This window comes from Corythoichthys intestinalis, chromosome 12 (assembly GCF_030265065.1).
Source record: "Corythoichthys intestinalis isolate RoL2023-P3 chromosome 12, ASM3026506v1, whole genome shotgun sequence".
In the NCBI taxonomy this organism is placed as follows: domain Eukaryota; kingdom Metazoa; phylum Chordata; class Actinopteri; order Syngnathiformes; family Syngnathidae; genus Corythoichthys; species Corythoichthys intestinalis.
Window position 1 is genome coordinate 1,904,690 of NC_080406.1, and position 24,462 is coordinate 1,929,151.

At 39.3% G+C, this 24,462-nt stretch overlaps 1 protein-coding gene across 1 annotated transcript in view; it reads right to left on the reverse strand.

Moving 5' to 3' along the window:
* vwa8 (von Willebrand factor A domain containing 8) overlaps positions 1–24,462 on the reverse strand; it is a 115,107-nt gene that overhangs the window by 6,321 nt on the left and 84,324 nt on the right. Inside the window, exons 40-44 of the mRNA XM_057852472.1 lie at positions 12,496–12,604; positions 7,680–7,805; positions 7,196–7,354; positions 4,702–4,800; positions 1,576–1,814 (exon numbers count right to left, since the gene is read on the reverse strand). Coding sequence (XP_057708455.1) covers positions 1,576–1,814; positions 4,702–4,800; positions 7,196–7,354; positions 7,680–7,805; positions 12,496–12,604 — 732 coding nt within the window. The remainder of the gene's footprint in view (positions 1–1,575; positions 1,815–4,701; positions 4,801–7,195; positions 7,355–7,679; positions 7,806–12,495; positions 12,605–24,462) is intronic.

The following is a 24,462-nucleotide window of genomic DNA, read 5'->3' on the forward strand; positions in this document are numbered from 1 at the left end:
CCATGTGGCATTTTTGGGATTTTGCCATGTTGCAAAATTAATTTTGCTATGTGGTATTTTTTTTTGTCATGTGGCATTTTTTTCTTTGCCATGTGGCATTTTTGGGATTTTGCCATGTTGCCAAATTGATTTTGCCATGTGGCATTTTATTTTCCTTGTGGCAAAATTGATTTTGCTTTGTGGTATTTTTTTTGTCATGTGGCATTTTTTTCTTTGCCATGTGGCAAAATGGATTTTGCCACGTTGCAAAATTGATTTTGCTATGTGGCATTTTTTTTTGTCATGTGGCTTTTTTTTTTTTTTTGCCATGTGGCATTTTTTTTGCCATGTGGCAAAATGGATTTTGCCATGTGTTTTTTTTGTTGCCATGTGGCAAAATGGACTTTTCCATGGGGCAAAATTGAATTTGCCGTGTGGCTTTTTTTTTTTTGCTATGTTGCAAAATGGATTTTGCCATGTGGCAAAATAGATCTTGCCTTTTTACAGGCATTTTTGCAGGCCATGCACGTCCATGCCATTGACGGCTATGCACGTCCAAATGTTCAATTCTTTTTAAATTGCAGAAAAACAAGTGGCTGTGATTGTTGACTGTACACTTACCATTGGAGCACATTGACATTCAACTGGCACCCATGTAAGGCTATGCCATTGACGGCTATGTTCGTCCAAATTTTCCATTCATATTAAATGGCAGAAAAAACATGTTTGGCCGTGATTTCTGATCATACACTTACAATTACAACGCATTGACATTCAACTGGCACCCAAGTCAGGCTATGCCATTGACGGCTCTGTACATCCAAATTTTCCATTATTTTGAATAGCAGAAAAACGTGTGGTTGTGATTTTTGACAATACACTTAAAGCGCATCCATTTTGCCACATACCAAAAAATAAAAAATAAAATGCCACATTTCAAAATACATTTTGCCACATGGCGAAAAAAAAAAGCCACATGGCAAAATCCATTTTGCCAAATGGCAAATTCTACTTTTTGTTCTCAGCCCCTCTGGTTAGAAGGTGCGCCTTATATTCTGATGGGCCTTATAGTGCGGAAAATACAAAACTGCTTTTCCTGGTGAGTGTGGATTATCATCACCAAGTTGGCGTTGTCCTTGTAGACGCTACAATATGTGCTTGGATTGGACGTCTAATAGAGATAAACTCATTCCAATTCACAGCAAAAGGACGAAAATAGCTTGTTTTTCTCGTTACTGTTTTGTAGAATATTGTAGAATGATTTCCTGACTCACGTATCGATATTTGTTGTATCTCCATATCGTGAGATCATTGTTATCATGAGCCCTATCATGAGGTACCCAGAGGTTTCCACCCCTAGTTTAAATTTAATGTCAAATTCGGCACACAGCAGCAGGTTAGAGACCCTAACATTGGGATAAAGTTCCTAGCTTTTACAGGCAGTGTGAAAAGAGGGTGTAACTTTGAAGTGTGTTTGCTCAAGTAGTTGAACTTTGACAAGCGTTCGGGTTGATTTCTTCACAAATGAATGATTTATAAACCTTTCCTTTCAAATTTCCCATTCAACTTGCTTCTCGTTCCCAGTCTTTGACTGACCTTTCGGCTTGATCGCCTAGAGACCCGATGAAAATGGCGAAGGCGTTGACCTGGGGGTCCGAGGTGAGGACCCGGGCAAAGCGCTCGGGCCGGATGCCGTAGCGCTCCAGATTGGCGTCGCTCAGCACCACCACAAAATGCTCGTCGGCCTCTTCCCGCGCCAGCTCCTTGATGCTGGCTTCCGTGCCCTCCAGCGTATAGTCGCCGCTCATGCAGAACTGAGAGTGGGCGTGCATCGTCTACAATGGAATGGTGGGGGGGCAGAAAAAAAAAAAAAAAAAAAACTTTTTACAGAACTGGGGTTTAATGAGATACACATCACACATAAACATATACAATGCTGGCCAAAAGTATTGGCATCCCTGCAATTCTGTCAGATAATGATCAATTTATCCCGGAAAATGATTGCAATTACAAATGTTTTGCTAGTAATATCTTCATTTATTTTGCTTGTAATGAAAAAAAAAAACACAAAAACGAATGAAAAAAAAAAATAAAAATTAAATCATGGTGATTTTACACAATTTTATTGTCCTGACCCTGACAGCTTTCCCAAACTGGGTCCTACATTATGCTGCAAAATTTGTTGGTCGTCTTCAGACTTCATAATGCCATGCACAGAATCAAGCAGTCCAGTGCCAGAGGCAGCAAAACAACCCCAAAACATCAGGGAACCTCCACCATGTTTGACTGTGGGGACCGTGTTCTTTTCTTTGAAGTTTTTTTCCCCTGTAAACTCTATGTTGATTCCTTTTCCCAAAAAGCTCTACTTTTGTTTCATCTGACCAGAAAACATTCTTCCAAAACGTCTTTGGCTTACTCAGGTAAGTTTTGGCAAACTCCAGTTTGGCTTTTTTATGTCTCTGCGTCAGAAGTAGGGTCTTCCTGGGTGTCCTACCATAGAGTCCCTTTTCATTCAGACGCCAATGGATAGTACGGGTTGAAACTGTTGTAACCCTCGGACTGCAGGACAGCTTGAACTTGTTTGGATATTTGACGATGTTCTTGAGCAACCATCCGCACAATCTTTCGTTAAAATCTCTTCTCAATTTTTCTTTTCCAACCACCAATCACCAATCTAGGGAGGTTAGCCACAGTGCCATGGGCTTTACACTTATTGATGACACTGCGCACGGTAGACACAGGAACATTCAGGTCTTTGGAGATGAACTTGTAGCCTAGAGATAGCCCATGCTTCCTCACAATTTTGCTTCTCAAGTCCCCAGACAGTTCTTTGGTCTTCTTTCTTTTCCCCATGCTCAATGTGGTACACACAAGGACACAGGACAGAGGCTGAGTCAACTTTAATCCATTTAACTGGCTGCAAGTGTGATTTAGTTCTTGCCACCATCTGCTTTGTGCCACAGGTAAGTAACAGATACTGTTAATTACACAAATTAGAGAAGCATCACATGATTTTACGAAGGTTGTCAATACTTTTGTTTGGCCCATTTTTGGAGTTTTCTGTAAAAAGATAATAATTTTTTTTCCCCATTCTCTTTTGTGTTTTTTCATTGCAAGCAAAATAAATGAAGATATTACTACCAAAGCATTTGCAATTGCAATCATTTTCTGGGAGAAATTGACCATTATCTGACAGAATTGCAGGGGTGCCAATACTTTTGGGCAGCACTGTATGTACTGTATATGGCGGAAAGCACAGACAAGACTGAAAAAGCAGTTTCTGCTTTTGCAACCCTCTATAAAATAAACTGCTGTATTTTAAGCCAAAAGAACTGTTGTGTTTGATAGGACAATATGTCTATATGTTGCCATAGCAGATTCATGGCCCATTATGCCCCCGAATTATTCTTAATTTGCCCGTTTTACCCAGATAACCCCCGTTTACAGACGTTGCGCAACAGCTTTTGTTTCAACCCAGCCATAAAACAAAGGTAATTAATTATATTTATTATTCAAAATGTCTGTCGTTTTTGGCTTTGAATCATTAATTGATGTCTCATATTTCGTTTAAAAAAAAAAAACGACTTAAAAAAATTATTCACTCACATATTTTAAACTTTTAAACAAATTATGTCACAATAAAAAAAAACTCATAACTATTGCTTGATTGTATTTTTTTTTGTTACTGCACATTTTCTCCGATATGTTAGATGATAAATAATCGATCCAAACAAAGAAAAATTGGAAAAAAAAAAGTTTAAAAGGGTAAACATATGAATAACAAAATCTCGACCACTCCCTGATGTCTGCGATTTCTGCATCGCGTCCCTTTTTATATTACCATGTTTCACCCATAAAATCCCCCAAAAATCTGGCTGTGGTCATTCACAGCTGTGTCTTGACACTCAGTGATACATGCTCCATGGAATTTTTGGATCGAAACAAGGTAAGTACGCGATAATAATTCGTTAAAGTCATGGCGTCTCTAATTCTGCTCTCACCTCCAGATATGGTTTTGCGGTTGAAAAAACTTTTATTTTAAAAATGCCTTCCTGTTCAAAAATGTTCTTCCCCTAGAAAATTGAGATTTTAAGCTTTCCAATGATCTATCACACATGCATATCGGACAATTTTGAAAGTTGTCCAAATTGGGGGTCACTTCAAGTCACCTGAGTGTTTTCCGCCATATATAATATACAGAGGTAGGTAGAGTTGCCAAAAACTTTATTCAAGAGAAGCGTTACTTCAAAATAATATTACTCAAGTAAATTTAAAATTTAGTCATCCAAAAAATGTACTCAAGTACAAGTAAAAAAGTACTTGGGGAAAAGAATACTCAAGTCATGAGTAACATTGTAACTGCTTATGAGCTTGGATTTTTTGTAACCACATTTTTTTCCCCCAGCACAAAGTTGAACTCCTATTATTATACTGTACTATAAACTATTACAAAACCACATTAAGCCAAGGAGATACAAAAAAACAAAAACAAAAAAACATCAAATTGCGGTGAGAGAAAAAATCTACAGAAATGAAGCATCGTTTGTCCACAGAGCATGAGTGCCCTCTAGTGGAGAAACTAGGATGCTATATTTCTCTTGGGAAAAATCATTTCTAAATTTGAAAAACTCAAATGTCCAGCAATAAGATTAGCTGTACTTTAACACAAGTCATCAAATATTAATCGGCCACAATAAATACATATTTTCCGTAACGTTCTACCTTGAGAACTTTAAGCCTTTGCTTGTTGTTCTTGGGGACTTTGTCCGCTCGGACCAGTTCGATGTCGTAGCCGTCGCCCGAGTGACCCATGATGTCGTACTGAAGAGAAAACAACATGAGATTGAGGAATGGAATGATTTAAACATCTTGCAGCAGTGACACCTTGACCCAAAATGGCACGAGTATGACGTAACAAGTGGCCGTGCGATGCCCACTCCAGTATTTCAACCTCGTATCATGTGTAAATGCTTTCCACATATTTGTCAGGCTTCCATTATAACGCTTATATAAGACTGGCATTGCAGGCTCAACTCTATTTCAGTTCAGAATGTTGTGTTCCACATCTAAGATGAGCTGTTGTGATGTGAGCAGGCTGTTTACGGACCAGGTGATTGCTCAGGAGCACTGTTGCTAGGCAGGAAACGGTGTCTCTTTTTAAATAAAATAAATCAACGCAGTTTCAAACTAAACAAACTTACATCATGAGTTCAAGATCATTTCCTTGAGGAATGCCCCATTGCAAACAGGATGTTTTGGTGGGGGCACCCTCACCCAGTGCTTAATTTGTAAATCATAAGGTGCTGGAACGCAAAGTACATATGACAGCGCAGGGATGACTACACGGGCACAGGTCCCTAAACATACGCAGAAAATGGTGCTGAAAACAAAACACAAATGTCTACTTGCCATGCTATGGGATTTTTCTGTTTTTCTTTCTTTTCGTTGTGCTTTTCTGACTCGTTTTGAACCAGCTTCCTTCTTTTTGGAAAAAAAATGACAGTAAATCTGTCTTTTTGGCATGTTGAAATACCATTTGATCCTGGCTGCCTGGATGCCGCAAGTTTTTTTAATTTTTTTTTTATCATAACAATAATAATAATAATAATAATGATAACACATTTTATTTGAAGGCACCTTTCTGGCACTCAAGGAGCGCTGTACAATCATTTTTTTAAAAATTACACAAATTAAACACTAAAAACATAAAAATAATTAAGTATAGAACATTCAAAACAATAAAAATACGAATGTATGAAAATAATTAGCAGAACAGTAAAACACAAAGAAATCAGGGATTATTATGGATATGTGAGTCTGAACAGGTGAGTTTTGAGTTTGGTTTGAAAAAGGGCGAGTGAGTCGGTGTTCCTGTGTTTCTTTTGTCAGGGGCGTGATTTGTTGGTCCAGCTTTTCAGCGCATCAACAAATCCCCGACTCTTTCAAATGATGTCCAATTTTTATAGACAACATGCAATTCCTGGGATTTGTTCTGTAAATGAATATATGCTAGGGCTGTCACTATTATCACGTTAACGGGCGGTAATTAATTTTTTTAATTAATCACATTAAAATATTTGACGCAATTAACGCACATGCCCCGCTCAGACAGATTTAGAGTGAAATGCCAACATGTTAATTGTGTTTTGTGGAGTTTTGCCGCCCTCTGCTGGCGCTTGGGTGCGACTGATTTTATAGGCTTCAGCACCCATGAGCATTGTGTAAGTAATTATTGACATCAACAATGGCGGGCTACTAGTTTATTTTTTGATTGAAAATTTTACAAATTTTATTAAAACGAAAACATTGAGAGGGGTTTTAATAAAAAATGTATATAACTTGTACTAGCATTTATCTTTTAAGAACTACAAGTCTTTCTATCCATGGATCGCTTTAACAGAATGTTAATAATGTTAATGCCATCTTGTTGATTTTTTTGTTATAATCAACAAATACAGTCCTTATGTACCGTATTTTGAATGTATATATCCGTCTTGTGTGTTATCTTTCCATACCCACAATAATTTACAGAAAAATATGGCATATTTTATAAATGGTTTGAATTGCGATTAATTGCGATGAATTAATTTTTAAGCTGTAATTAACTTGATTAAAAATTTTAATCGTTTGACAGCCGTAATTTATGCATATTATTTTTTTATTTTATACTGTAATGTCCGTAACTATGTGTAATATTCTGATATAATGTTTTCCGAGGCACCCTGAAGTGCACGCAACGTTACTGTTGTTTTGGTCACGTGATGCGGGAGTGAGCTAGAGAGGCACAGCCTGCCGAGAGCCCCAAGCTGTGTTCGTGCTGTTAGCTCCATGTGTTAATAAAGAAACAAAGTTTTCAGCACGTCGTGTGTTCGATACCTTTGTCAACATAAAGTTAAAAAAAAGACACTATGCACGGTCCGTTTAAGAGACGCTGGGACTGGGGAGCTGTGAGTAGTAGGAAGCGAGGGGGAGACGGGCGAGAAGCAAAAGTTTGCGGTCGAATTATTGTTTTCTTATTGTTGCCACAATACAGTTGAGAAAGCCATCAACGACTCCTCTCCCTCTATGCCCCCAACGTTTTTATATTATTATTACTTTCTATGCACGAGAGGTGCCTGATCTGCTAAAATAAGTCCCGGAACACAGGGAGGCCAAAATCAAGAGGTGCCGGATCTTGTTCCGGCAAGATCCGGCTCAAATTAACACCAGCCCTCACCTTGAACTTGTGCTCATAGTTCTCCAGAGCCTCCATGACCATACACACAGCCTCCATGGAGCGTTCCAGGCGGCCGTCCACGCCGTTGAAGCGATACATGCTTCCCGACACGTCGGCGAGCACTCGCAGACGTTTGGGCTTTTGCTGGGGCGTGCCGGGCTGGGAACGCGCAACACAAACAATGAAAAGGTAAAATACTAAACACGCACTCGGCAATTAATCATCGTCGGACCAGAAATATGAAAAGTCGAGAGCTAAATAAGGCAGAAAAACACATATGATTGTATAATTAGCACAATGAGCATGTATGAAAGTAGACATGGAGCTTGAGGAGAAAGCCAGGGTGCAATAATAATCTCATATGTACCACTGGAATGTACAGTCTGACACATAAAGGTCAAGTGTTTGCGCGTGAGGGGGCATAATTGTGTGTGTTAAAGGTGTGGCGGAGTGCAGAAAGGGAAAAAAAGGAAAAAATTGTAACCTCGGGATCCAATTCTCCTCGCCGTTTATATATGGCCCTTTCGCCAGTGAGGCCGTCGATGATTTTAGCATCATCCAGATCTCCCAGAGCCTGGTTCTTTAACCACTGGCGCTCTTTGGCTTTGGCCTGGAACAAACACACATACAGTACATGCACAGGCACGCAAACAAAAGCACTTTTTCACTTCAAAATTGTAAGACGTATCAGTTAGAAAATGAATGAATGGCCCATCCTGACCGGTGTTAGGATGCGCTTCAAGCTAGGCTGCGCTCCAGGCTTGCTTGTTTTGAAACACACGGTAAGTTTTGTTATATTCTCTTGGCAAGAGAGAATATGCTTTAGCCTTTATAGGTCTGTGCCGAGTGATCATCACACACTAAATGTAACTGTAGCATTAGCATAGCATTCGCTTTCACGTTAGCTTTAGCGTGACAAGCGTTGAATTTTTTTTTTTTTATATACAGTTCGTGTTTTTTGTTTTGCTTTTTTGTTTTGTTTTGTATTTTTAGTTTTGTGTTTTTTGTGTTTTGTTTTTGTCTTTTGTTTTGTGTTTTTTGTGGCGGCATGTGTTGTGTGTTTTGTATTGTTTTTTGTTTTGTGTGTTTTGTTTAGTGTTGTGGCGTGTGTTGTGTGTTTTGTATTTTTGATTTGTTTTGTGTTTTGTTTGTGGTTTTTGTTTTGTTTTTTTGTTCTTTTTGTGGTTTTTTTTGTGTTTTATGTTTTTTGTCTTGTTTCGCATTTTTTGTGTGGTTTGTGTTTTTTTTTTAAATATGTGTTTTTTGTTTTGTGTTTTTTGATTGGTTTTATTTAGTATTTTTTGCTGTATTTTTGTGCTTTGGGTTTTAATTTTTGTGTGTTTTGTTTTGCTTTGTGTGTTTTGCTTTTGTTTTTTTGTGTTTTTTGTTTTGTTTTGTGTTTTTGTTTTGTGTTTTGTTTTGTGTTTTGTTTTGTTTTTGTTTTGTGTGGCAGCGTGTGTTGTGTGTTTTGTTTTGTTTTTTGTTTTGTGTGTTTTGTTTAGTGTTGTGGCTTGTTGTGTGTTTTGTATTTTTTGTTTTGTTTTGCGTTTTTGATTTGTTTTGTGTTTTTTGTTTTGTTTGTGTTTTTTGTTTTTTTGTGTTTTGTGTTTTTTGTCTTGTTTTGCATTTTTTGTTTTGTGTGGTTTGTGTTTTTTTTATTTTGTTTTGGGTTTTTGTTTTTTGATTGGTTTTATCTTGTTTTTTTGTTTTTTGTGTGTTTTGCTTTGTTTCGTTTTTTGTTTTGTATTGTGTTTTTTTGTTTTGTATTGTTTTTTTTGTTTTGTGTTTTTTGTCTTTTGTTTTGTGTGTTTTGTTTTGTGTGGCGGCATGTGTTGTGTGTTTTGTTTTGTGTGTTTTGTTTAGTGTAGTGGCGTGTGTTGTGTGTTTTGTTTTGTTTTGTTTAGATTTGGGTTTGGGATTTAGATTATGGTAATGGTGTGGCTCAGGGGTAGTGCAGTCGTTCCCCAACCCAGAGGTTGTGGGTTTGATTCTCTCCCCTGATGAACTCGTCTAAGTATCGTTGAGCAAGATACTGAACCCCACGTGCTCCTGGTGCTGCGTCACCAGTAGGTGTGTGAGGATACAGTGTAAAGTGCTTTGAGGGCCTTAGAAAAAAGGTGTAAAGGCACTATACAAGTGTTTACCATAGATTTATTTTGTTGGACAATACCTTTATCCCTCTGGATTATTTTGTGTGTAGCCCTTAATTCAATGAGTTAGTACTTAAAAGTAAATAAATACATTACCATTTTTTTAAATATCCAAATTTTAAAGGTAAAGGTCTTAACGACTAAAACTAGTCACTTGCTCTATAAAGTGTTAAAGGTCTTAAGTGTCAACTTCTGAATAGCTGTCCACCGAAATGACCCGCTGTCCCTGAAAGGCTTAAAGCCCAACAGGTCAATCATTTTGTGACGCTCACAATCTCTCATGCAGGTGCTTATATGTAGTCCCCCCTCCGGGTGCTGACAGACTGCGGGGGCTTTCCCTAAAGCCCATCCACAAAGAGACCCGCTGAAAGGTTGCCAGCAATGTTTCATCTTTTGAGCATGTGCGTGCGAAATCAATCAACAGCTACGACAAAAATAACATGACATCACGGCATCACGTGAGCGTCATCTCCCTAATATTAACCGTCCACGTCGGCGAGGAAAACAATAAGCCCTGTTGTTGCCGTTCGTTCGGCGCTTACAGAGCAGCAAACACCTGGATGGGGAGAAAAAAAAAAGACACGCACCACATGTACACAAAGAGCTCCACACCTGGATGGGAGAATAATAGCGCTAGTATAGTAGCTCTGTAATCATTCTTGTGTGACACGCAGCTAAACACACATTTAAGGAGTCATACATGGATCCTCAACAACGTGCAAACACAGTCCAAACAATGAATTGACATCATTCCTTGACCTCAACCAAAGTGGTAAAATACCTTTTTCATTTCAGTGATATTAAGTTTAGGCTGCCTGGATCATGCATATTCAACGATTAATCGTTTAACTAAAAAGTAGGGCTGTCAAATGATTAAAATTTCTAATCGAGTTAATTACAGCTTAAAAATTAATTAATCGCAATTCAAACCATCATAAAATATGCCATATTTTTCTGTAAATTATTGTTGGACTGGAAAGATAAGACGCAAGACGGATATATACATTCAACATATGGTACATAAGTACTGTATTTGTTTACTATAACAATAAATCAACAAGATGGCATTAACATTATTAACATTCTCTTAAAGCGATCCATGGATAGAAAGACTTGTAGTTCTTAAAAGATAAATGTTAGTACAAGAAATTTTAAAATAAAACCCCTCGTCGTTTTGTTTCGTTTTAATAAAATTTGTAAAATTTTTAATCAAAAAATAAACTAGTAGCTCGCCATTGTTGATGTCAATAATTTAGAGCTGAAACGAATACTCGAGCAACTCGACTAACTCGAGTTTAAAAACTGATCCGAGTAATTTTATTCACCTTGAGTAATCGTTTATTTTGACAGCTCTAAGCATCACATTTGCTCGGACTACTTTTAATGCGGGACAACGCGCTGATGTCACGTGCGTAGAGGAAGAAGAAAAAAAAAAAAAAAACTTACTGCAGCCGACAGCCGCTACAAATGACGCCGACATTGCTAAATACTAGCCCGCACGATGCTACGTTTGCAGCAGGTAGCGTCTCATAGAGATCACATGTATGTTGAACTAGATGTGGAATGACAGACTCGGCCGCGTCTGGGCAGCGTTAGTAAACAACCGCCATCTTAAAGCAGTAGAGCGCTAAGCGCTAATAAAGAGCGCTAAGCGCTAATAAATAAGATTAACGTTACTGTCACTACCTCAAGTAATGTTAGCCCTGCGGAGGGCTAGGTTTCTATTAATTATGACCACTTTCGATGCGTGGCTAGCGTGTCTTACATACAGGCTTTACATAACATAGCGTTGTGGAGTGATGAGGGTGTAAAATAAAATCTCAATAATGCTAACTATCAATTTTAGCTCAGTAGTCATTGCTGGATAAAACACCAAGTAGCACTGGTCCCTAATGTGCTCTAATACAGCCTGTATCGTACATTTATTTTGAACAGTGCAAAAACTCAAAATCCTATCAGGACTTACAGTTTAGACTAACTTAAAACTTAACTAGAACTTAAAAATGGCTTGACACAGATAGAAATTCAATTGAAACACGTGGGAAAAAATCCTCACTTTTAAGTGATGTGTGTTATCAAGCGTAACGGCATTTTTAGGTAAGATATATATATATATATATATATGTATATATTTTTTTTAAATAAAATCTAAAGGTTTTTTGAGTGAAAGCAGTGAATTAGTCTTTTTTTATTCTAGTTACATCTGAGATGCAATAGTTGGCAAGACATTGACAAAACGGTTCAAGATGAGATGAAATGTCTTGTTTGCTCATGTATATTTATAATTTCTCTTCACCTAAAAATATATTTGTTTTATCCGATTACTTGATTAATCGATAGAATTTTCCGTCGATTACTCGATTACTAAAATATTCGATAGCTGCAGCCCTACAATAATTACACAATGCTCATGGGTGGTTAAGCCCATAAAATCAGTCGCACCCAAGCGCCAGCAGAGGGCGACAAAACTCCCAAGAACACAAGTAACAAGTTGGCAGTGCACTGTGCTGTCATTTTAATCTGTTTGAGCTGGGCATGTGCGTTAATTGCATCAAATATTTTAACGTGATTAATTTAAAAAAATAATTACCGGCCGTACCGCGATAATTTTGAGAGCCCTAATTTATTCACAAGAATTTTCGACAGAAAATCTCTGTTTACATATGGCGCCCGCTAGCCTCATTTGCCAACATAGTAGCATGGTACTTCGTAAATATACGTTAAATAAACGCGAACTTCACGGTTTCTTTGCTTTTAACCAAGAATCGAGACAGTTTTACGTCCACATCTATGAAGAATTCAGGGAGTTAAGCATTTCTGCATCTCTGCATTTGTGCATCTAGTGTCAAATCTGAGACTTTTATAGCCATTTTAAATTGTGTTATACTTATATAGAAGATAATTAATCGGGATTTTATAAGGGAACGACTTTCAATTTTTTGATGCCGCTGCTCATGGAGACTTATATATGGCTAAGGTAGGTGCTTGTTTTGGTTTTAGGTTGGTACTAGTAGCAGCTTTGGTTTTGTAAATATTTAAAGTTTTTGAAAATAGGCCCCCTATGAATCAGCCCTGTTTCCCGTGTCATGTCAATAGGTTATGAAGTCTGTGGCTAAAGTTAGCAAGAAAAGTTCAAGACGATCAGCCAACCTGCAAAGTCTCCAGGATGGTGCGCAGGGACTGAACTTGTCTCCTGACAGCCTTGGAGAAACGCTCGTAGGTAGCAGCGTCATATTCACTCATGTCGATCTCCTTCAGCCTGAGGAAAGGCAGATATGATTTTACATTCAATAAATAAAATTAGCCGCTAATAATGTAATATTTACGTATTTGCCAACTAAAAAAATGGATGGCTAATTTTATGTAAAATTATTCAGCCAAACACAACCAACACTAAATATACAGTAATACTTGCTCTTGATCATTTTTTATGTAGTTCTCTTCAAGGGTCAGTCAGTGCCTTACCTGCACTGCATTTGCAAAACCTGACTTGCACCTGTTAGCGTGTGCGCACATTTTTTTTTCTTGTAAACCTAATGACAAGCAGACTGAATGCACAAAGATACGCAAAGACATTGTAACTAAGTACGTGTCACAGCTCGCCGTACTGTATGTACAGTAGGTGCATGTGCTTGCGTGTTTGTGTGTAGCCCTGAGGACACACTTTTCAGCAGCTCAACCATAAAGGCTCTCTCTGTTCTCTCAGTTTAGTTCCCTTTAACTTTCCTTTAGCCCCTCGTTCTCTCCGCCGTCCACCCACTGATTATCCACAGTGAATCTCCTCTTCTGTTTCTCTCCGTTTTATCTTTTTCTCCAACTTTCCCCCCCATTTCCTCTGGAAAAATAGCGTCACGACATGCTTTAATTGTCCGGTTCCCAAATAGACGGGCGCAGCTTTCAAGATTTCATTTTTCACAATTCTTTGTTCACACGGCTTCAGGTTAAACAGCTATGAGGCTCCCGCCTCCAGTTTTAAACAAGCGCAGGCAAAAACAGGCTTAGGTATGCTGAAATGACAGGGCGTAAACACACACTCTCTAGCGGTGTGTGCCTGCCAAGTGTCAACCGTCAGTTTAAATTAGACAAGCAGTTCAAATTAGGGATGGGAATTGATAAGATTTTTACGATTCCGATTCCATTATCGATATTGCTTAACGATTCGATTCTTTATCGATTGTCTTATCGATTCTGATTTGGGGAAAAAGAACAAACGTTTTCGATTGGCATCGAGTTTGTTTAATCAGAAATGACAAGCTTACAAACTCACAATGAGGTCAAAAGAGGCCCAAAGCCTCAATATTAACAAATGCACAAGAATGTGTAACATTTTATTGAAACATTTTTCTAAAAGAAATAAAAAATATTGGTGTATATTGGCATATACAGTGGGGAGAACAAGTATTTGATACACTGCCGATTTTGCTGGTTTTCCCACTTGCAAAGCATGTAGAGGTCTGTAATTTGTATCATAAGTTCTCTTCAACTGTGAGGAACGGAATCTAATACAAAAATCCAGAAAATCACGTTGTATGATTTTGAAATAATACATTTGCATTTAATTGCATGAAATATGTATTTGATACATCACAAAAATCGTACTTAATATTTGGTACAAAAACCTTTGTTTGCTATTACAGATACCAAACGTTTCCTGTAGTCCTTGACAAGGTTTGCGCACACTGCAGCAGGGATTCTGGCCCACTCCTCCATGCAGATCTTCTCCAGAGCCTTCAGGTTTCGGGGCTGCTGCCGGGCAACACAGACTTTCAGCTCCCTCCATAGATTTTCTATCGGGTTCAGATCTGGTGACTGGCTAGGCCACTCCGGGACCTTAAGATGCTTCTTACGGAGCCACTCTTTAGTTGCCTTGGCTGTGTGCTTTGGGTCGTTGTCATGCTGGAAGACCCAGCCACGACCCATCTTCAGGGCTCTCACTGAAGGAAGGAGGTTGTCAGCCGAGATCTGGCGATACATAGCCCCATCCATCCGCCCCTCAATACGGTGCAGTCGTCCTGTACCCTTGGCAGAGAAGCAGCCCCAAAAATTGATGTTTCCTCCTCCATGTTTCACGGTTGGGATGGTGTTCTCGGGGTTGTACTCATCCTTCTTTTTCCTCCAAACACGACGAGCCAAGTTTAGACCAAAAAGTTCAATTTTGGTCTCATCTGACCACATGACCTTCTCCCATTGCTCCTCTGGATCATCCAGATGGTGAGTGGCAAACTTCAGACGTGTATGGACATGCACTGGCTTCAGCAGCGGGACCTTGCGTGGGCTGTAGGATTTTAATCCATGACAGCGTAATGTGTTTCCGATGGTTTTCTTCGAGACTGTGGTTCCTTCAGGTCATTGACCAGGTCCTGCCGTGTAGTTCTGGGCTGATCCCTCACCTTCCTCATGATCAGCGATGCCCCACGAGGTGAGATCTTGCACGGAGCCCCAGAACGAGGCAGATTGACCGTCAACTTGGGCTTCTTCCATTTTCTAATAATCGCTCCAACAGTTGTTACCTTCTCACCAAGCTGCTTGCTTATTTTCCTGTAGCCTATCCCAGCCTTGTGCAGGTCTATTATTTTATCCCTGATGTCCTTACACAGCTCTTTGGTCTTGGCCATTGTGGAGAGGTTGGAGTTTGCTTGTTTGAGCATGTGAACAGGGGTCTTTTATACAGGTAACTAGAAACTGCAATTTCGGGAGAAATTACACACCTTGGTCTTTCCTCTGTGGAGATACAGATCTTAGCCCCACTCAGGTCTATCAATAGAATGGATCATAATGCCAGTCATTGGCAAAAAACAAAGTAAAAGCCGTTAGAAATGAATGGGAGAATTGGACGTCCATGGACGTCAATGGCGGCACCTTTCATAATTGTTAATGGAATCGGGGAAGTTTGGGGGACACGTCCTAATGATATCTAGTCATTTTCTGTTGATTTGGGAAAAAAAAAAAATTTCCCATTGAAAATGAATGGGAAAAATTTTGGACGTCCATGGACGTCAATGGTATCAACTTACATAAGCGTCAATGGAATCCAAGTACATTGGCATCAATAAAATGAACAAACATGAAGAAATGCCATTGGAAATGAATGGGAAGTTTGGACGTCCATGAACGTCAATGGCATCACCCTCCATAAGCGGCAATGCAATCGGGGACATTTGGGGGACACGTCCTAATGATATCTAGTCATTTTCTGTTGATTTGGGAAAAAAAAAAAAAATCCCATTGAAAATGAATGGGAAAAATTTTGGACGTCCATGGACGTCAATGGTATCAACTTACATAAGCGTCAATGGAATCCAAGTACATTGGCATCAATAAAATGAACAAACATGAAGAAATGCCTTTGGAAATGAATGGGAAGTTTGGACGTCCATGAACGTCAATGGCATCACCCCCCATAAGCGGCAATGCAATCGGGGACATTTGGGGGACACGTCCTAATGATATCTAGTCATTTTCTGTTGATTTGGGAAAAAAAAAAAAAAATCCCATTGAAAATGAATGGGAAAAATTTTGGACGTCCATGGACGTCAATGGTATCAACTTACATAAGCGTCAATGGAATCCAAGTACATTGGCATCAATAAAATGAACAAACATGAAGAAATGCCTTTGGAAATGAATGGGAAGTTTGGACGTCCATGAACGTCAATGGCATCACCCCCCATAAGCGGCAATGCAATCGGGGACATTTGGGGGACACGTCCTAATGATATCTAGTCATTTTCTGTTGATTTGGGGAAGAAAAAAAAAAATTCCCATTGAAAATGAATGGGAAAAATTTTGGACGTCTATGGACGTCAATGGTATCAACTTACATAAGCGTCAATGGAATCCAAGTACATTGGCATCAATAGAATGAACAAACATGAAGAAATGCCATTGGAAATGAATGGGAAGTTTGGACGTCCCTGGACGTCAATGGCATCACCCTCCAAAAGCAGCAATGCAATCGGGGACATTTGGGGGACAGGTCCTATTGATATGTAGTCATTTTCTGTTGATTTGGGGAAAAAAAAAAAATTCCCATTGAAAATGAATGGGTAAAATTTTGGACGTCCATGGACGTCAATGGCAGCACCCCCCATAAGCGTCAATGGAATTGGGGACGTTTGGGATATACGTCCTATTGATATCTGGTCATTTTCTGTTGATTTGGAGAAATTTAGTTTTTTCCCCATTGAAAATGAATGGGAAAAATTTTGGACGTCCATGTAAGTCAATGGCGGCACCCTTCATGAGCGTCAATGGAATTGGGGAAGTTTGGGGGACACGTCCTATTGATATCTGGTCATTTTCTGTTGATTTGGGGTAATTTTGTTTTTTCCCCATTGAAAATGAATGGGAAAAATTTTGGACGTCCATGGAAGTCAATGGCATCGACATCCATATAATCAATTGAATCCAAGTACATTGGCATCAGTAGATTCGACATGCATGGCCGTCAATGGCATCAATGCAATGTAAATTCCATTGGAAATCCCACTGGAAGTGAATGGGACTTTTCCCATTCGAAATGAATGGGATAGTTTTTGGCAAATTTCCGAGGAAGCGTAATTTTTTTCCAAATTCTGTATACAACTTTTATGCCCCTCACCGTCCCGGAATTTTTGATGCCCAAATTATGTGATTTGGTCAAAAATTGTAGGACTAGATACATTTTGAAACTTTTTTTTTTTTTCACGGAAAATTGCCGTTTACGGACGAACGGAAAAATTTTCGGGGCCATTTGTAAAGTTTCCTGTGTCACGCGAAAATTCCGGTCGTGCCGATACTTGAACGGTGCCGATCGGTCTAACGGTTCGGGCTGTGAAGCGCGCGGTTTTTTTCCATTCAAAATGAATAGGAAAGTTTTTGGCAAATTTCCGGGGAACCGTAAATTTTTGCCAAATTCTGTATACAACTTTTATGCCCCTCACCGTCCCGGAATTTTTGATGCCCAAATTATGTGATTTGGTCAAAAATTGTAGGACTAGATACATTTTGAAACTTTTTTTATTTTTCGGAAAATTGCCGTTTACGGGCGAACGGAAAATTTTTCGTGGCGGTTTGAAAAATTCCCATCGTCACGCGAAAAATCCGGTCGTGCCGATACTTCAACGGTGCCGATCGGTGCTACGGTTTGGGCTGTGCGTTGGCTCAAAAAAACGCGGAGAATTATTGAATAATAATAATAACTAGAAACTGCAATTTCGGGAGAAATTACACACCTTGGTCTTTCCTCTGTGGAGATACAGATCTTAGCCCCACTCAGGTCTATCAATAGAATGGATCATAATGCCAGTCATTGGCACTAAACATAGTTAAAGCCATTAGAAAAGATTGGGAGAATTGGACGTCCATGTCCGTCAATGGCAGCACCCTCCATAATTGTTAATGGAATCGGGGAAGTTTGGGGGACACGTCCTATTGATATCTAGTCATTTTCTGTTGATTTGGGAAAAAAAAAAAAATTCCCATTGAAAATGAATGGGAAAAATTTTGGACGTCCATGGACGTCAATGGTATCAAATTACATAAGCGTCAATGGAATCCAAGTACATTGGCATCAATAAAATGAACAAACATGAAGAAATGCCATTGAAAATGAATGGGAAGTTTGGACGTCCATGAACGTCAATGGCATCACCCTCCATAAGCGGCAATGCAATCGGGGACATTTGGGGGACACGTCCTAATGATATCTAGTCATTTTCTGTTGATTTGGGGAAAAAAAAAAAAAATCCCATTGAAAATGAATGGGAAAAATTTTGGACGTCCATGGACGTCAATGGTATCAACTTACATAAGCGTGAATGGAATCCAAGTACATTGGCATCAATAGAATGAACAAACATGAAGAAATGCCTTTGGAAATGAATGGGAAGTTTGGACGTCCATGGACGTCAATGGCATCACCCCCCATAAGCGGCAATGCAATCGGGGACATTTGGGGGACACGTCCTAATGATATCTAGTCATTTTCTGTTGATTTGGGGAAAAAAAAAAAAATTCCCATTGAAAATGAATGGGAAAAATTTTGGACGTCCATGGACGTCAATGGTATCAACTTACATAAGCGTCAATGGAATCCAAGTACATTGGCATCAATAAAATGAACAAACATGAAGAAATGCCATTGGAAATGAATGGGAAGTTTGGACGTCCATGGACGTCAATGGCATCACCCCCCATAAGCGGCAATGCAATCGGGGACATTTGGGGGACACGTCCTAATGATATCTAGTCATTTTCTGTTGATTTGGGGAAAAAAAAAAAAATTCCCATTGAAAATGAATGGGAAAAATTTTGGACGTCCATGGACGTCAATGGTATCAACTTACATAAGCGTCAATGGAATCCAAGTACATTGGCATCAATAAAATGAACAAACATGAAGAAATGCCATTGAAAATGAATGGGAAGTTTGGACGTCCATGAACGTCAATGGCATCACCCTCCATAAGCGGCAATGCAATCGGGGACATTTGGGGGACACGTCCTAATGATATCTAGTCATTTTCTGTTGATTTGGGGAAAAAAAAAAAAAATCCCATTGAAAATGAATGGGAAAAATTTTGGACGTCCATGGACGTCAATGGTATCAACTTACATAAGCGTGAATGGAATCCAAGTACATTGGCATCAATAGAATGAACAAACATGAAGAAATGCCTTTGGAAATGAATGGGAAGTTTGGACGTCCATGGACGTCAATGGCATCACCCCCCATAAGCGGCAATGCAATCGGGGACATTTGGGGGACACGTCCTAATGATATCTAGTCATTTTCTGTTGATTTGGGGAAAAAAAAAAAAATTCCCATTGAAAATGAATGGGAAAAATTTTGGACGTCCATGGACGTCAATGGTATCAACTTACATAAGCGTCAATGGAATCCAAGTACATTGGCATCAATAGAATGAACAAACATGAAGAAATGCCATTGGAAATGAATGGGAAGTTTGGACGTCCATGGACGTCAATGGCATCACCCCCCATAAGCGGCAATGCAATCGGGGACATTTGGGGGACACGTCCTAATGATATCTAGTCATTTTCTGTTGATTTGGGGAAAAAAAAAAAAATTCCCATTGAAAATGAATGGGAAAAATTTTGGACGTCCATGGACGTCAATGGTATCAACTTACATAAGCGTCAATGGAATCCAAGTACATTGGCATCAATAGAATGAACAAACATGAAGAAATGCCATTGGAAATGAATGGGAAGTTTGGACGTCCGTGGACGTCAATGGCATCACCCTCCATAAGCAGCAATGCAATCGGGCACATTTGGGGGAAACGTCCTATTGATATCTAGTCATTTTCTGTTGATTTGGGGAAAAAAAAAAAAATTCCCATTGAAAATGAATGGGAAAAATTTTGGACGTCCATGGACGTCAATGGTATAAACTTACATAAGCGTCAATGGAATCCAAGTACATTGGCATCAAAAGAATGAACAAACATGAAGAAATGCCATTGGAAATGAATGGGAAGTTTGGACGTCCCTGGACGTCAATGGCATCACCCTCCATAAGCAGCAATGCAATCGGGGACATTTGGGGGACAGGTCCTATTGATATCTAGTCATTTTCTGTTGATTTGGGGGAAAAAAAAATTTCCCATTGAAAATGAATGGGTAAAATTTTGGACGTCCATGGACGTCAATGGCAGCACCCCCCATAAGCGTCAATGGAATTGGGGACGTTTGGGATATACGTCCTATTGATATCTGGTCATTTTCTGTTGATTTGGAGAAATTTAGTTTTTTCCCCATTGAAAATGAATGGGAAAAATTTTGGACGTCCATGTAAGTCAATGGCGGCACCCTTCATAAGCGTCAATGGAATTGGGGAAGTTTGGGGGACACGTCCTATTGATATCTGGTCATTTTCTGTTGATTTGGGGTAATTTTGTTTTTTCCCCATTGAAAATGAATGGGAAAAATTTTGGACGTCCATGGCAGACAATGGCATCGACATCCATATAGTCAATTGAATCCAAGTACATTGGCATCAGTAGATTCGACATGCATGGCCGTCAATGGCATCAATGCAATGTAAATTCCATTGGAAATCCCATTGGAAGTGAATGGGACTTTTCCCATTCGAAATGAATGGGATAGTTTTTGGCAAATTTCCGAGGAAGCGTAATTTTTTTCCAAATTCTGTATACAACTTTTATGCCCCTCACCGTCCCGGAATTTTTGATGCCCAAATTATTTGATTTGGTCAAAAATTGTAGGACTAGATACATTTTGAAACTTTTTTTTTTTTCACGGAAAATTGCCGTTTACGGACGAACGGAAAAATTTTCGGGGCCATTTGTAAAGTTTCCTGTGTCACGCAAAAATTCCGGTCGTGCCGATACTTGAACGGTGCCGATCGGTCTAACGGTTCGGGCTGTGAAGCGCGCGTTTTTTTTCCATTCAAAATGAATAGGAAAGTTTTTGGCAAATTTCCGGGGAACTGTAAATTTTTGCCAAATTCTGTATACAACTTTTATGCCCCTCACCGTCCCGGAATTTTTGATGCCCAAATTATGTGATTTGGTCAAAAATTGTAGGACTAGATACATTTTGAAACTTTTTTTATTTTTCGGAAAATTGCCGTTTACGGGCGAACGGAAAATTTTTCGTGGCGGTTTGAAAAATTCCCATCGTCACACGAAAAATCCGGTCGTGCCAATACTTGAACGGTGCCGATCGGTGCTACGGTTTGGGCTGTGCGTTGGCTCAAAAAAACGCGGAGAATAAGATGAATAATAACTAGAAACTGCAATTTCGGGAGAAATTACACACCTTGGTCTTTCCTCTGTGGAGATACAGATCTTAGCCCCACTCAGGTCTATCAATAGAATGGACCATAATGCCAGTCAATGGCACTAAACAAAGTAAAAGCCATTAGAAAAGATTGGGAGAATTGGACGTCCATGTCCGTCAATGGCAGCACCCTCCATAAGCGTCAATAGAGTCGGAGACGTTTAGGGGACAAGTCCTATTGATATCTGGTCATTTTCTGTTGATTTGGGAATTTTTTTTTTTTTCCCCATTGAAAATGAATGGGAAAAATTTGGACGTCCATGGACGTCAATGGCATCACCCTCCATAAGCATCAATGCTATCGGGGACATTTGGGGTAAAGGTCCTATTGATATCTGGTGATTTCCTACTGATTTGGGGACATTTTTTGTTTTTGCCATTGAAAATGAATGGGAAAAATTTGGACGTCCATGGACGTCAATGGTATCAACTTACATAAGCGTCAATGGAATCCAAGTACATTGGCATCAATAGAATGAACAAACATGAAAAAATGCCATTGGGATTTAATGGGAAGTTTGGACGTCCATGAACGTCAATGGCATCACCCTCCATAAGCGGCAATGCAATCGGGGACATTTGGGGGACACGTCCTAATGATATCTAGTCATTTTCTGTTGATTTGGGGAAGAAAAAAAAAATTCCCATTGAAAATGAATGGGAAAAATTTTGGACGTCCATGGACGTCAATGGTATCAACTTACATAAGCGTCAATGGAATCCAAGTACATTGGCATCAATAGAATGAACAAACATGAAGAAATGCCATTGGAAATAAATGGGAAGTTTGGACGTCCGTGGACGTCAATGGCATCACCCTCCATAAGAGGCAATGCAATCGGGGACATTTGGGGGACACGTCCTATTGATATCTAGTCATTTTCTGTTGATTTGGGAGAAAAAAAAAAATTCCCATTGAAAATGAATGGGAAAATTTTTGGACGTCCATGGACGTCAATGGTATCAACTTACATAAGCGTCAATGGAATCCAAGTACATTGGCATCAATAGAATGAACAAACATGAAGAAATGCCATTGGGATTTAATGGGAAGTTTGGACGTCCATGAACGTCAATGGCATCACCCTCCATAAGCGGCAATGCAATCGGGGACATTTGGGGGACACGTCCTAATGATATCTAGTCATTTTCTGTTGATTTGGGGAAAAAAAAAAAATTCCCATTGAAAATGAATGGGAAAAATTTTGGACGTCCATGGACGTCAATGGTATCAACTTACATAAGCGTCAATGGAATCCAAGTACATTGGCATCAATAGAATGAACAAACATGAAGAAATGCCATTGGAAATAAATGGGAAGTTTGGACGTCCATGGACGTCAATGGCATCACCCTCCATATGCAGCAATCCAATCGGGGACATTTGGGGGACACGTCCTAATGATATCTAGTCATTTTCTGTTGATTTGGGGAAAAAAAAAAATTTCCCATTGAAAATGAATGGGAAAAATTTTGGACGTCCATGGACGTCAATGGTATCAACTTACATAAGCGTCAATGGAATCCAAGTATATTGGCATCAATAGAATGAACAATCATTAAGAAATGCCATTGGAAATGAATGGGAAGTTTGGACGTCCGTGGACGTCAATGGCATCACCCTCCATAAGCAGCAATGCAATCGGGCACATTTGGGGGAAACGTCCTATTGATATCTAGTCATTTTCTGTTGATTTGGGGAAAAAAAAAAATTTCCCATTGAAAATGAATGGGAAAAATTTTGGACGTCCATGGACGTCACTGGTATCAACTTACATAAGCGTCAATGGAATCCAAGTACATTGGCATCAATAGAATGAACAAACATGAAGAAATGCCATTGGGATTTAATGGGAAGTTTGGACGTCCATGAACGTCAATGGCATCACCCTCCATAAGCGGCAATGCAATCGGGGACATTTGGGGGACACGTCCTAATGATATCTAGTCATTTTCTGTTGATTTGGGGAAAAAAAAAAAATTCCCATTGAAAGTGAATGGGAAAAATTTTGGACGTCCATGGACGTCAATGGTATCAACTTACATAAGCGTCAATGGAATCCAAGTACATTGGCATCAATAGAATGAACAAACATGAAGAAATGCCATTGGAAATAAATGGGAAGTTTGGACGTCCATGGACGTCAATGGCATCACCCTCCATATGCAGCAATCCAATCGGGGACATTTGGGGGACACGTCCTAATGATATCTAGTCATTTTCTGTTGATTTGGGGAAAAAAAAAAATTTCCCATTGAAAATGAATGGGAAAAATTTTGGACGTCCATGGACGTCAATGGTATCAACTTACATAAGCGTCAATGGAATCCAAGTACATTGGCATCAATAGAATGAACAAACATGAAGAAATGCCATTGGAATTAATGGGAAGTTTGGACGTCCGTGGACGTCAATGGCATCACCCTCCATAAGCAGCAATGCAATGGGGCACATTTGGGGGAAACGTCCTATTGATATCTAGTCATTTTCTGTTGATTTGGGGAAAAAAAAAAAAATTCCCATTGAAAATGAATGGGAAAAATTTTGGACGTCCATGGACGTCAATGGTATCAACTTACATAAGCGTCAATGGAATCCAAGTATATTGGCATCAATAGAATGAACAATCATTAAGAAATGCCATTGGAAATGAATGGGAAGTTTGGACGTCCGTGGACGTCAATGGCATCACCCTCCATAAGCAGCAATGCAATCGGGCACATTTGGGGGAAACGTCCTATTGATATCTAGTCATTTTCTGTTGATTTGGGGAAAAAAAAAAATTTCCCATTGAAAATGAATGGGAAAAATTTTGGACGTCCATGGACGTCACTGGTATCAACTTACATAAGCGTCAATGGAATCCAAGTATATTGGCATCAATAGAATGAACAATCATTAAGAAATGCCATTGGAAATGAATGGGAAGTTTGGACGTCCGTGGACGTCAATGGCATCACCCTCCATAAGCAGCAATGCAATCGGGCACATTTGGGGGAAACGTCCTATTGATATCTAGTCATTTACTGTTGATTTGGGGAAAAAAAAAAAATTCCCATTGAAAATGAATGGGTAAAATTTTGGACGTCCATGGACGTCAATGGCAGCACCCCCCATAAGCGTCAATGGAATTGGGGACGTTTGGGATATACGTCCTATTGATATCTAGTCATTTTCTGTTGATTTGGGAAAAAAAAAAAAAAATCCCATTGAAAATGAATGGGAAAAATTTTGGACGTCCATGGACGTCAATGGTATCAACTTACATAAGCGTCAATGGAATCCAAGTACATTGGCATCAATAAAAT